Source organism: Oryza glaberrima, chromosome 1 (genome assembly GCF_000147395.1).
Source record: "Oryza glaberrima chromosome 1, OglaRS2, whole genome shotgun sequence".
NCBI classification, from domain to species: domain Eukaryota; kingdom Viridiplantae; phylum Streptophyta; class Magnoliopsida; order Poales; family Poaceae; genus Oryza; species Oryza glaberrima.
In genome coordinates this window covers 24,317,522-24,329,980 of record NC_068326.1, presented here as the reverse complement: position 1 = coordinate 24,329,980, position 12,459 = coordinate 24,317,522, and the positions used below count along the sequence as shown (strand labels likewise).

Genomic DNA, 12,459 nt, shown 5'->3' with positions numbered 1-12,459 from the left:
AGATCGTACAGATTATCCCCTCACGAGTCACGACACCGCTCATTCAAGCGTGGGTTGGGAGTTTGTTGATCGTCTACTTGCAGAGAGCCAGGCAAAGCGACTCGACGACGGATATGATGAACTGCTTGGCATGACTGCATGAGCATCCAAGTGCAGGCTGAACCGCTGAAGGGACCACCCACATGCGATTGCTGCATCAGTTTAGTCAAGTTCAGTGTTCAGGGCACAAAACACTCGACGACCACACTGAAAGATCTGGTGGCAACGTGACGGCAGTAACAGTGACCAAAAGGCGTTAATCCGACACCAAGAAGGCAAGCACATGACACGAGAGACAGAGATAACCAATGATCAGAACAGACGAAATCAGCACATGCTTCATGCTGCCTCGGCCGAAATGTCAGCTTAAGAACTAAAGAACCCAACTCAACGCAATACAGCATCTCAGCTACAAATAGCACACGCTCATCGGTCACGACATCGGAGCAGCTCTATGGACGGAATAATATCCTGAGCCTTCTCTTTACAAACATCCCAGCAAACTCAGCTGCAAATCCTCTAGCTTCTTCCTCTCTCGCCATGCTCAAATGCTGTGACAGCCGCTCCAACTTCTACACGCTACCTACCGTTCTCTTTGCTCGCCGTCGTTCTACTCCTCAGCCGTCTCAACTCGACCACGACGACGCTGATGTTGTCCTTGCTGCCACGGGAGATGGCGAGCTCGACCAGCAGGGCGGCAGCATCGGCTGCGGTGCTCCCGGAGACGGATTCTGGGTACTTGGAAGCTGCCCGCCCGCTTAAGCAATTTCTCGCAATCTTGCAGGCCACATCGTTGGATACCACATCCCACAGCCCGTCGCTCGCCAATATGAGGAACTCGTCCTTGTCCGTCCTGTCCATGACTGTGACCTCAGGCTCAGCTATTACATATGGCTTGAGGTAATAGTCTCCTGAAATTGCAGAAGAGATGAAAGAACTTCAATTCAGTGATCAATTCAAAATAGAGCTAGAGTCATGACTAGTGATATGACTGTATCTATAAGATTATAACTTGTGATGGTTTATCAAAAATCACAAGTGGTCTGCTTTGCCCATCTCAGGGAAGTTGGCAGTTTGGCACAAGAACCACTACTACTATGCTAGTGTAGAATGACTTTAATGGAGCGCACCAAATTTTCAAAATGGCTGCATACTTGCATATGAAAAAATGACCTACATTCAGCTGTATATTTTCTCTTTCACAGATACTACAATTGCTAGTCTCAGCTAAAAGTATCAAGCATGTTGATTATCTTTGTTTAGAAAATGTTGAGGGCAACAGAAGACAAAAACGTACCAATTGACCTAGAAGTAGCAAGGACACCGAGGATACGGTATCCATTCCAATTGATAACCCTGCCACCTGCTGCTTCTACTCTCTCCATCTCGTCAGGTCTGTCTGGCTGTGTACAGTCAACAAAAGTTTCATTAACATTTGCTGCAACAAGCATTACGCCCCTGACAAAATGAAACCACAAATCAAGAGAAGTACTAAAGGAGGAAGCTAACACCCAAAAATACACTGGTCACAGGAGAAAAATGCAAATATAAAAGGCTTTGTTTAGGCAAAGGGAGCAATACATAGTTCAGAACTTCCACATTTCAGGATATTATGAAGTTTATGTTTTTGTACTTGGCAGGTGGCAGACGAGACAATATGCACAACTTGTGGTTTAAAATGATGGATATGATGAAGCATCAGTGCTTTTGTATAAAGCTGCTCTAACAGAAAGGACATATTGGATGAAGCAGAGTTGGTATCTAAAGGAAGTATAATGCATGAACTGTCAGCGAATGTCAAGAAAATTATATGTTCTAGTTGCGGATATGTCAAGCCATATCAAGTGCGACTGGAAACTTTTAGCTTTTTCGGTATTGACAGTGTAGCGAACAGGAAAATTGTTTGTCAACAACCTTCCTTAACCACTCTGCCAATTTCCTATCACCCCAAATAGAAATATCTAAATGAAGTGACAATATGACTACAATATCTTGGTTGTGCTGTGTAGCACGAACTTCCACGTATTTAGGAGCTGTGGCCAATATTTTGAACTTTCTCATCTCGCTAACAAATTTATTCAAGCACACATATAGGACTATTGAATATCTTTTCTGAACATCATTACAGTTCAAGGCTTGCATGCTATATAATCGAGGTTGGTCCCCACAATGACACTTAAAACGCCTAGCTGATGAATGACAATGCTTAACGCAGCAGCCTGACGATACTTCAATAAACAACTACCACACTTGATATAACTTGACACACCAGCATCTACAACACATTATTTCTTCACCTGCCTCTAGTAGTGTTCATGCATACACTTACTGTAGACACCAATCTCAACTTCATCACACCCTAAAAAGCCAAACGTTTTGCTCCCCATAGCTACATCTACCTTCTAGGCATGTATCATATACCTACGAGCACTGTCCAGTGTCCACAGCATGGCATTAGCATTGTAAAAACTGAAGAATATAGCAATTAAATATATGGATAGTCAAAGATGCCTCCAATACCAAAATCAAGCACCTTTGTGTACAGATTAAAGCTTAAGATAGCTTTTTTTCTGACATCTAAACATTTATTGTAGTTGAGAAAAAGATATATTAATTAAGAAAAACATCCAATACGGTACATTCAAGCTCAACAGGGCTGAATAAGATGCAAACACCGTGTAAATTGTTAAGGGCATGGGGGAGTTTTCTTTACAGAAACCGGTAAAGCAATATTATCCTAGAGAGCTGGAGTTAAATCGAACTTTGACTATATAAAAGTAGACCTTTAATTTGGCATCAATAAACTAAAGAAGTTAAGCTAGCCATCAATAACAAAGCAAAAGGTAGCTTGAGTCAATAGATGCCCGGTTGCACTATTTGAGCACAAGGGCATATGGCGGTACAAATCCAGACCTAGCCAAACACTGTAAAGAGAAACTTTGCTCACTCCTAATGCATACCACTACCAAACTTACAAAACTAAATAACACAAGTTGATTACGGCAATAGAAGCCCTTGCGGTTTCGTTCCGCGAAAGGGAACTTCATAACACTTAGGAAAGGGACAGGCAAAACAGAGAAAGCAGTTTGACACTCATGTATGAAGTATCTCTCTTGGCAATTGCCAGTTTATTTTCGGCACGTGCAGAGTTGCAGCCTATGAGCCTATCTTTCCAAACCCCCACATAGCTGTACACAAAAGTCTAAGGGCCTGTTTAGATCAATTTGTTGTGGCAAATTTTCTTGGCAAAAGTTTTGGTGGCAAAAGATTTGGCATTGAAGTTTTGCTAGTTAGTGTTTAGATGCATGGTAAAGTTTTGCCATTTTACTAATAAAGAGAGAGAGCACAGCTCCCAACACACTTTTTGGCAAAATTTGCTACTCTAGACTCCTAAATGACAAAGGCCAGATTGTCAACTTATGCTACTAGTATTTAGATCCATTTTGACAAAAAATGCTCAAAACAGCAAAACATTTGCCATTTTGGAGGAACTAAACATGGCCTTAGTTTCCATGAAGTTGAACACGATTCTAGATACCATTTCAAAACAAAATATAAACAAAGGGAAGAACTCATCCTCAGATCCTCACCACAGTTCCAGGGAATTTAGCACCTAACGGCCTAGCGAAGACATTGACCTGACTTGTCAGTTAAAAGGCAGTGATTCCGCAATTCTCAACTCTAAGCAGCTAGGATAAATCATCTTGGATGTTGTATGTGTATTAGCCTGCCTCTTCCCAGAGGCCATAATCCCAGTTTAGCTAATTAATGCCCTGACCCTATGCTGCTGTCTGCCCATCATCTCAAGCATCACTGTAATGACAACCAGGAAGAAGCTTGAAACACATGCCGCGCGCTATCAGCAGATTAGCCCTGGTAGGACAAGGAAAAGCTGATGCTCGCCTTTGCCCACAAGGATAGCGAGAGCATCAGAAACCGATCCGTTCTATTCCAAACTGACTATGAGCCATCCAAACTCTGCCGGCACACTCTTGGTACTACTACTTGGTAACCAGGAGCAGAGCACTATCACTCCTACACCACTCGACAGCTAGCCTCAATGGCGTACACAATGCACGTACGTACGCGCGCGCGCGTGTCGACACCTCTCCGCGACGATTAGTACTCCAGGCCGGATTTGGTCATTTACCCCCCCCCCCCCCCCCCCCAACGACTCCGGCCAGGGAGGTAGGAGAGTCTCCGCAAATTCACCCCCATTCGCACACAACGTGACAAGGCGGCCTAGTCCCACACGCCCACACCACACCACCGCACCCTCCTCTCCAATTCACCGCAAATCGCCTTCCGTTTTGGCGCAAACGTACGTGGTGGTAGCTAGTAGGGCGCGGTGATGTAGCCTTGCACGTACGTATCGGCAGCGGAGTCACAGTACGCTACCAAAAGCGACGAGTAGGCGAGCCAGCGGGGACGCTTCGACACGGCCCGCACGCACGAAAAGCAGAGGTGGTAGTTGTTGTTGTAGGCGACGCGGGGGGAGCGAGCGGCAAGGGCGACACCTGTACGTAACCCCCCCCCCCCCCCCCCCCCCCCCCCCCCCCGGGCCCGCCCGAGCGAGAGAAAAAAAAAATCTCGCGGAAAGCCCGAAACCGTGGTGCTTTGACGACGACGTCCACGCGTCCCTGATTCGCAGCAGGGTTCGCTGTTGCAGGTTGCACCCCGCAAAATCTAGATTAGTGTGGATCTGGAGCGCGTGGTTAGGAGGGGGGGTAATCATGCCGTTGATGCATGCTTTCTTGGCGATGTGTTTTGTTAGGCGGTGAGGTGAGCGGGTGGGGGCGTGGCGTGGCGTGGCGTGGAGTGTGTACCTTGTGGTCGGAGGAGAGCGGCACGGCCACGCCGCCGCGGGAGAGGACGGCGCGGGAGTCGCCGCAGTTGGCGACGACGATGCGGCGGGGACCCACGACGGCGACGACGGCAGTGGAGCCCACCGTATGCTCGCCCGTGTCGGCCTCCTCGGCGCCGCCGACCTCGCCGTCCACGCGGGCGAAGCAGGCCGCCATGGCCTCCTTCCAACGGGCGCGGTCCTCGTCCTCGACGTCGGCGCCGCCGCCCCCGCCCTGCAGCAGCCTCCGCACCCGCACCTCCTCCGCGAGCACCACGTGCATCCGCTCCCGGCACGCCTCCGCCACGCGGGACCCGCCGTGCCCGTCGTACACCGCGAAGAACCCCTCATCCTCCTCCTTGCCTTCCTCTTCCGCGACGCCGCTCCCCTCCACCGCCGCCTCCTTCGAGGCGGCCAAGAACGGCGCCGCGACGAAGATGGCGTCTTCCATCTCCCTCCGGCGCCCGATCACCGACACCGCCCCGTGCGACACGCACGCCGGCCATCTCGCCACCTCCGCGGTGGGCTCGGGCGCTACCTTAGCCGACTCCGACGAGTCGGAGGAGCTGTCCGACGCCGGCCGCACCCTCTTCACGGCGTCATCCTCCGCCACCGCCGACGCCGTCCGCCCGAGCCTCCGGAGCTCAAGCCTCCTCCTCCTCGCCGACCTGGACACGGTGCCCACCTTCCTGTCGCCGGCGAGGACCTCCCGCACGGCCATGGCGGCATGATCCCGCCTGCTTGTGTCACTGCTCATTTCCCTCACCAGAAGAGAGCAAAAGAGAGTGAGAGCGTGGCAACGCGAAACGGCATTAATACCCGCGTCCGCGGGGAAGAAAGGTCCGAGGAGCCATCCGGGCCGTCGGTTCGTCCTTAGATGGCACGGATGCGTGACAGCGAGGGCGGGAGCCCGTATCCGGACGTGGATCTCGCGGGCAGGGACGTGGACGGCCCAGATCAGCCGGCGCCCGGCCCGTGGCTCTCGCGATGAGCGGCTTTCGATCTCGGGGCTCGAGGAAGGGCGTGGTGCACCCGGCGCAGGTGAACCACAGGGAGGGGATCCGAACGCCCTGGTGGTGGGGCCGGGATGTCAGTGAGGTATGGCTCTTGTAGACAGGGTGCAGGGAACGGTCACGGCGGTTGGCGCTTTTAGGTAACGCGTGGGACCCGAGTGGGAAGGCGAGAGGGGTTACGTGGAGGTGAGAGAAAAGAGGGTTCTGTAGGGGCATGTCGTGCAATTTTGACTGGTGGGCTGAATTGGTAGATGCACGCAAACAGTGACAATCTCGACGTGTCAATAGCCCAACATGCTCAATTCTGTTTTTTGAATTTTTGCCAAGTGTATATCTCCTTAACATTTGTCAATTTTATCTCAGGGCATCCACCACATGTACTACAAAAGTAGTTCATAGGGAATAAACTATTCTATTCAGCCATCTAGTAACATTGTGCAACTAGTTCATATAAAGGAAATAGCAAAAGGTATCCATATGCATATGGACTACCCATATGACATAAATAATATTATCTATCTCTACTTCTCTCTCTTCTCCTAATGTCACATTGTATCTATATACATTGTGAGGATTGCTATAGTTAAAGTTTATTTATGTAGGTCCTATGTATATAGACCACTTTTGCCATATACATTGGTGATGACCGCTACTCCCTTTACCCAATAATATAAACATAAAATTTATCTGAGAACATAGGATGTACATTCGCAACTACTTTCTCAAACAAATTATAATCACCCGTGCATCATTTATTTTCTCACATACTTTCTCATGTTAACTGATCTCGACCATCCCTTACAAGAAGAAACCTTTTTTTTTTCTAAAAAAACCTTATTAGCTTCATCTAAATTTTTTATTTATTTCTCACAAAAAAGTGATATATTGATTTCGATGTTTTGTCATTGTAGTTTATTTTTTTCAAGCATTGACGAGTCTTTGAAAACACGTATAAAACTTTCTCGATTATTCTTTTTTTTTTTTACAAATAAGCGTACGAGCTGTTGTAGGCAAAACGATGGTTAGATTGTTAAGCATTTCTTGTGCAGGTGCACAACCACAAGGTGCTTATCTATACTACTATAAAAAATAATAGTGGTGGTGTGACAGTTCTGCCACAGCACACCATTACTTTTGCACATTTTACAAACTGGAGTAGTCCCTAATATTTCATACACTATGTAATAGTTTAATATTTATTTGAATCAAGTGAATAAAATCTATATAAAAAAAGTATGGGTATTATACCAAAGCAATAGGATGGGAATTTTGCTAATATTTTAAAATAGAGAAAGTAAGATTTACATACTTGATCGGTATCTTGGAAGTTGTTTTTCATTTTGCAATATTTGGTTCTAAGAGTATCAAATTATAACGCACACTAGAAAATGCAGTATTACAGTATCTTCCAAAGCATTGTAAAATTTACTTCAAATAATAAGCACGGCCTAGATCGAACGGTTATCAATAAAAATCAGTAAAATTCAAACAAAAATTGTCAGAAAAAGTATTAATTTTAGTCTGAATATTTTTGAACTTGGTCGGTCAGCTTGTCCAACGTTCCTAAATATGGAACATCTTGGTAAGGTCGATAATCACGAATTGACGACAACTGGGTATATTTTAGATCTTCTTAATAACACCGGTGTTTCTTTTTTGTTAAAAAAAAATCTTCGGTGTTTTAGCGTGTTATTCTAATCATGAACGTACCTCGCAATCATGAAAGGTAAGTAATCTGTCATCGTTAGGTGATATATGACTTTGATAACACACGAGTTAGTATTCACGCGAGGCGCGTCGGTTTCCTTCAAAAGCATAACCACAAGATGCGACGCGGCACGACGAAAGGGACACCCAGCAAGGCCAGCACACATAAAACACACAAGATTGATCGAGGCAGCACGCCGGGCACCTATAGGAGCGCCACCGAGCTTTCGGTCTCCCGAGACGAACGATCGATCCACGCTTTCAATCCACAGCGCGGTATGGTGGCGGAGACTGGACGGTGTGGAGAGCGGAGGCGCGAGCGAGCGGCCGGGCGAGCGAGCGAAACCGTGCATGCACGAGACGAGCGCGTGGGACGCCCGCGGGCGCCTGGGTGGATACGGGGAAAAACCCTGCGATTTGAGGTGGAGCGTGGCGCGCGGAGGCGGACGGATGGGGACGCGTGTCGCCGGCTACCGGACGCGCGGGGGGATGCCAGAGTCCAGGTGCAGCGAATACCCTGCGCCGCGCGCGCGACGTGGAGAACGGCCCCGGCCATTACCGTCGAGTCGAGTCCATCGTTGCACGACGACTCCTCGGATGTGGCCATGCCGTGTCGTACGCAAAGCTCGCCCTCCTACTACCGCGCTATGGCTTACCCTCGCCTAGCCTGCTGCAGCTACTCGACACGTGTGGCACCGCCTTTACTTCGCGGAACAGGGGGCCGGCCGGGCTTGTACTCTAGCCTTCCCCCACGCTCGTGACCTGCCCACCGGCGCACCGCTCCTGTACCAGGAGTTCTCTGGTTTTTGACCGATCCATCCCGGACCAGTATTGCAGTTGTCGCAGTGCTGCACTAGCATGACTGACCTGACCACCGCAGTCAGTTTCTGTACCTTTCTGTTCGAGGTTTTTGGAGAGATCAGGCGATGCTTGCGCCCATCGTGCCGCTGGCGATTTAACGAGACTTGGAAGCAACAAGCATGGGCAACATCAATACTAACTGCTTGGAGTATTTGCCAGCGCGAGCATGCCAGCATGGTAACTTTTGGTAAGCTAAGGAGTAGGGGGTGTTGTGTTTACTAGACTTTAGCAGTGTTTCGATTCTAAATCTATTATATTATTAAAGGAACAGAAAAAGGAGTCTCCACGTTCGCTCTCATGGCCTAGAAATTCTCACATTAATCGGAGAAAAAGAAAAAAACAGAGTCCATATATAAATACAATTTAGAAATAGCTGAAATTCAGAATTAAAAAATAAGAAATATTAGAAGAGAAGACTAGAGTCCATATAGAAATACAATTTTGAAATAGCTGAAATTCGGAATTAAAAAATAAGGAATATTAGAATAGGAGACTAGAGTCTATATAGAAATACAATTAGGAAATAACTGAAATTCGGAATTAAAAATAAGGAATATTAGAAGTAGAGTATAGAGTCCATATAGAAATACAATTAGGAAATAACTGAAATTCGGAATTAAAAATAAGGAATGTTAGAAGTAGAGTATAGAGTCCATATAGAAATACAATTAGAAAATAACTGAAATTCGGAATTAAAAATAAGGAATATTAGAAGTAGAGTATAGAGTCCATATAGAAATACACTTAGGAAATAATATAAATTTGGAATTAAAAATAAGGAATATTAGAAGTAGAGTATTGAGTCCATATAGAAATACAATTAAGAAAAAAAAGAAATTTGGAATTAAAAATAAGGAATATTAGAAGTAGAGCATAGAGTCCATATAGGAATTTAAAACTAACTAAAATTTAAAATAAACATAATAAAATTAAAAGTTGAGTTTACAGTCCGTAATACAATTTACAAATAACTAAAATTCGAAATTAAGAAAAACATGGGAAGAAGAGTTTAAGGTCAATATAGGAATACAATTTAGAAATAACTGAAATTTGAAATTAAAAATTAAAGAATATTGAAAGATGAGTTTAGAGTCTACATAGAAATACAATTAGAAATAATAAAAATTTAGAAATAAAAATAAGTAATATTGGAAGAAGAGCATAGAATCTATATATAAATATAATTTACAAAAAATTCGGAATTAAAAAAAGAAATATTAAAAGACGAGTCTAGAGTCCATATAGGAATATATATAATTTACAAATAACTAAAATATGATATTAAAAATAATTAATAACTAACACGTATATAAAATATAATATGAATATTACACATTAGTAGTTTTGTAATGTTATTGCAAAATTTATAATTATGTTGTCATTTTAATATATTTGAATAATATAATGAGAAAACATATATGCTATTGTATGAGAGAAAATATAATGATGCTAGCCGCGCAATCTGCGCGGCCCACCATGCTAGTTTTTTCTTTAAACTTTCAACTTTTCCGTCACATCGATCTTTAATTTCCTACACACGTAAACTTTCAACTTTTCTATCACATTGTTATAATTTCTTTAAACTTTTAATTTTAGTGTGGACTTGTGCTAGTCAATTCGGAAGCAAATGTAGTGGTTGAAAATTGAAAGAATAATGAGCGTGGCACAATTGGAGAGGCAGTACCGCAGGTACGTACATACTAGTATTAGGGCAGTCCCAACCCATAACACTAGACATGGTTTCCATAAACTCCACATCATCAAGAAACTAATACTAGACACTACTCTTCCAATGCAAACACCGTTATTCCATACTTCAATTTAATGCTACTTATCTCACATGATGTCTTCGATGTTGTGTAGAAACCATGTCTCATGCAAGACATGGTTTCCTTCTCTTTTCTTATTTATTCACTTGCCACATCATTTTTTCTATCTTAGGTGACAACCTATTTAATGCTATGAACATCATCCTAGTCATTGGGTTGGGAATGCCCTTAGGCGCCTGCACGACGAAATAGGAGTTGGAGTATACTCTGGTATGCTTACGAATTGAAAATCTTTTGGGTCGTTTTGACCCTACATGTATATACGTGCACGCATGGATGATGGATCGATATACGTGGTCTAACCATGATCCATTTTTTGTGGTTAGACGAGACCCCCGTGGATTTTCGTCATCATCATACGCCTCAGCGATCGGCAGATATTTGTGCACGTTGAGAGCAGGCCTGTTTACGTACTCTATCTCCGCAATGCCCGCTCAAACAACCGAGGAGGCATAAACGCCGATATAATAGGACGTGGAAACTAACCAAGCACGTATACATCTTTGTGAGATCGTGCACTACGTACGTACGTGCCGACGATCGAGGATCGATCGAGTCGGTCATGTGGAAAAAGTTGGAAGACATGATGCATGGCATGCCATGGGAGAAGGTATGGGGCCGTTGCATCTGCAACCTACGAACGGCAGGCGCAGCTAGCTACTCACCAATTTATAAAGGAGGCGGTAGACGTGGCGCGACACGGCTTTGTGTATAGGACGAAAGGGCACCGTGTCCCGTGCGTGCGTGGCCTCTCCCGGCCGAATAAAGTGAGTGCAAGTCAAGCGTCGCGCGCGGTCCTGTCGCTTTCATACGTGAACTTTTTTTTTTTTGCGAGTTTACGGAAAGAGCGTAATTTTAATTGGGAGCGTGGCTAGCTTGAAAATGTTATCCGTCGTGATGTCCATCACGAACTCACTTGTTAGAAAAGTTAAAAGGAATGCTGTTGCACATATGCACAAACCAAACGCGTACTGAGCCACTGAGCCTCGTGTATCCGGCGGGCAGATAGAGAGCGAGAGCGAATTTACCCAAGCAGAAATACGTAGGTGCAGTGCAGTTGTTCGGTACAGCCGGTGGGAGCAGCGGCAAGAAGACAGTGGCGAGTGGACCCCACGTGCCAGAGGAGCCCAGCTGATTCATGGTACTGCTACAATCGCCGACGGCCGTACGATGTAACCCACATATATAGACGTAGGGTCCACCGGAGTACCGGACCATACCGGCCCGGCCCACATGCCGTAGAGCTGTCCGCAGCCAAGCTAGCTATCCACACGCTGACACGCGTATAGGCGGCTACACCGACTCATCACACACCAGAAGAGCGCAGCTGATCGAGTTGGGATCAAATCTCAGATTATCAGAGGCAGAGCACCAGGGTTTCCCTTACCGTGGTTACCAGGCTTACTGCGGGATACGGTAATATAAATACCGTGGTAACCTCCTTAAATTTAAATAAATTTAAAAAATAATTTAAATTTTTGATAAATTTTGCACGGTTTTGTACGGTTTTTCACGGTTACCGCGCGGTAACCGTGCTTACCGCCGGGGCGCGGTAACCTCGGCCCCGGCGGTTTGGGAAACCCTGCAGAGCACCTGGTTTTATCAGGGTACACACGAATCAGATTGTCTCCTCTGTCTGTTTTTTTTTAAGAACTTGTCTCCATTCATGAGCCCTTTAATTTGTCCCGTTGGAAATGCCGATAAGTGCTCCAACTCTCTTCTTAGCTTCAATGTCTGTGCTGCGATAACTTTGGCAAATCACCCCCTTTTTCTCCTGTGATTGAATGGGGTAGAATTTTACGAAAATATTTTGTAAGAGGGAGGAGAAGAGAGCTAGTAGGAAAGGACATTGCGTAACTTTAACCAAGAACAATAAACCGAGGAGGATTGAGATCCCCTGACTTTAGGGGTTAAAGTTAGAGGTTAACCGTACCGTAACTTTGAGTTGTTTTCAGCCGTCCGATTCACAACGAACGGATGTGATCGATCGCTACAACGATTCGTGAATAGTAACAATGAACAATACATTTCACTATTATGCACAGTGAAAAACTGCAAAACATTGTTTTCTACTGTAGCAACAGAGTCATTTCATCGTGTGTCTCTGCCTTTTTCCCCTAAAGGCAGAGGATCTGGATCCACTGGGCCGGGGAGGCTCAAGCAGTGG

The 12,459-nt window shown here is 45.5% G+C and overlaps 1 protein-coding gene across 1 annotated transcript; it reads right to left on the bottom strand.

The window, feature by feature from the left end:
- Positions 1-341: 341 nt before the first annotated feature.
- On the bottom strand, positions 342-5,695 carry LOC127759801 (probable protein phosphatase 2C 8). Its single transcript, XM_052284026.1, has 3 exons — positions 4,866-5,695; positions 1,337-1,442; positions 342-950 (listed from the first exon to the last, which is right to left on the bottom strand). Exons 1-3 carry the CDS (start codon positions 5,637-5,639, stop codon positions 619-621), a joined length of 1,212 nt encoding a protein of 403 aa, XP_052139986.1. The 5' UTR covers positions 5,640-5,695; the 3' UTR covers positions 342-618.
- Positions 5,696-12,459: the final 6,764 nt, after the last annotated feature.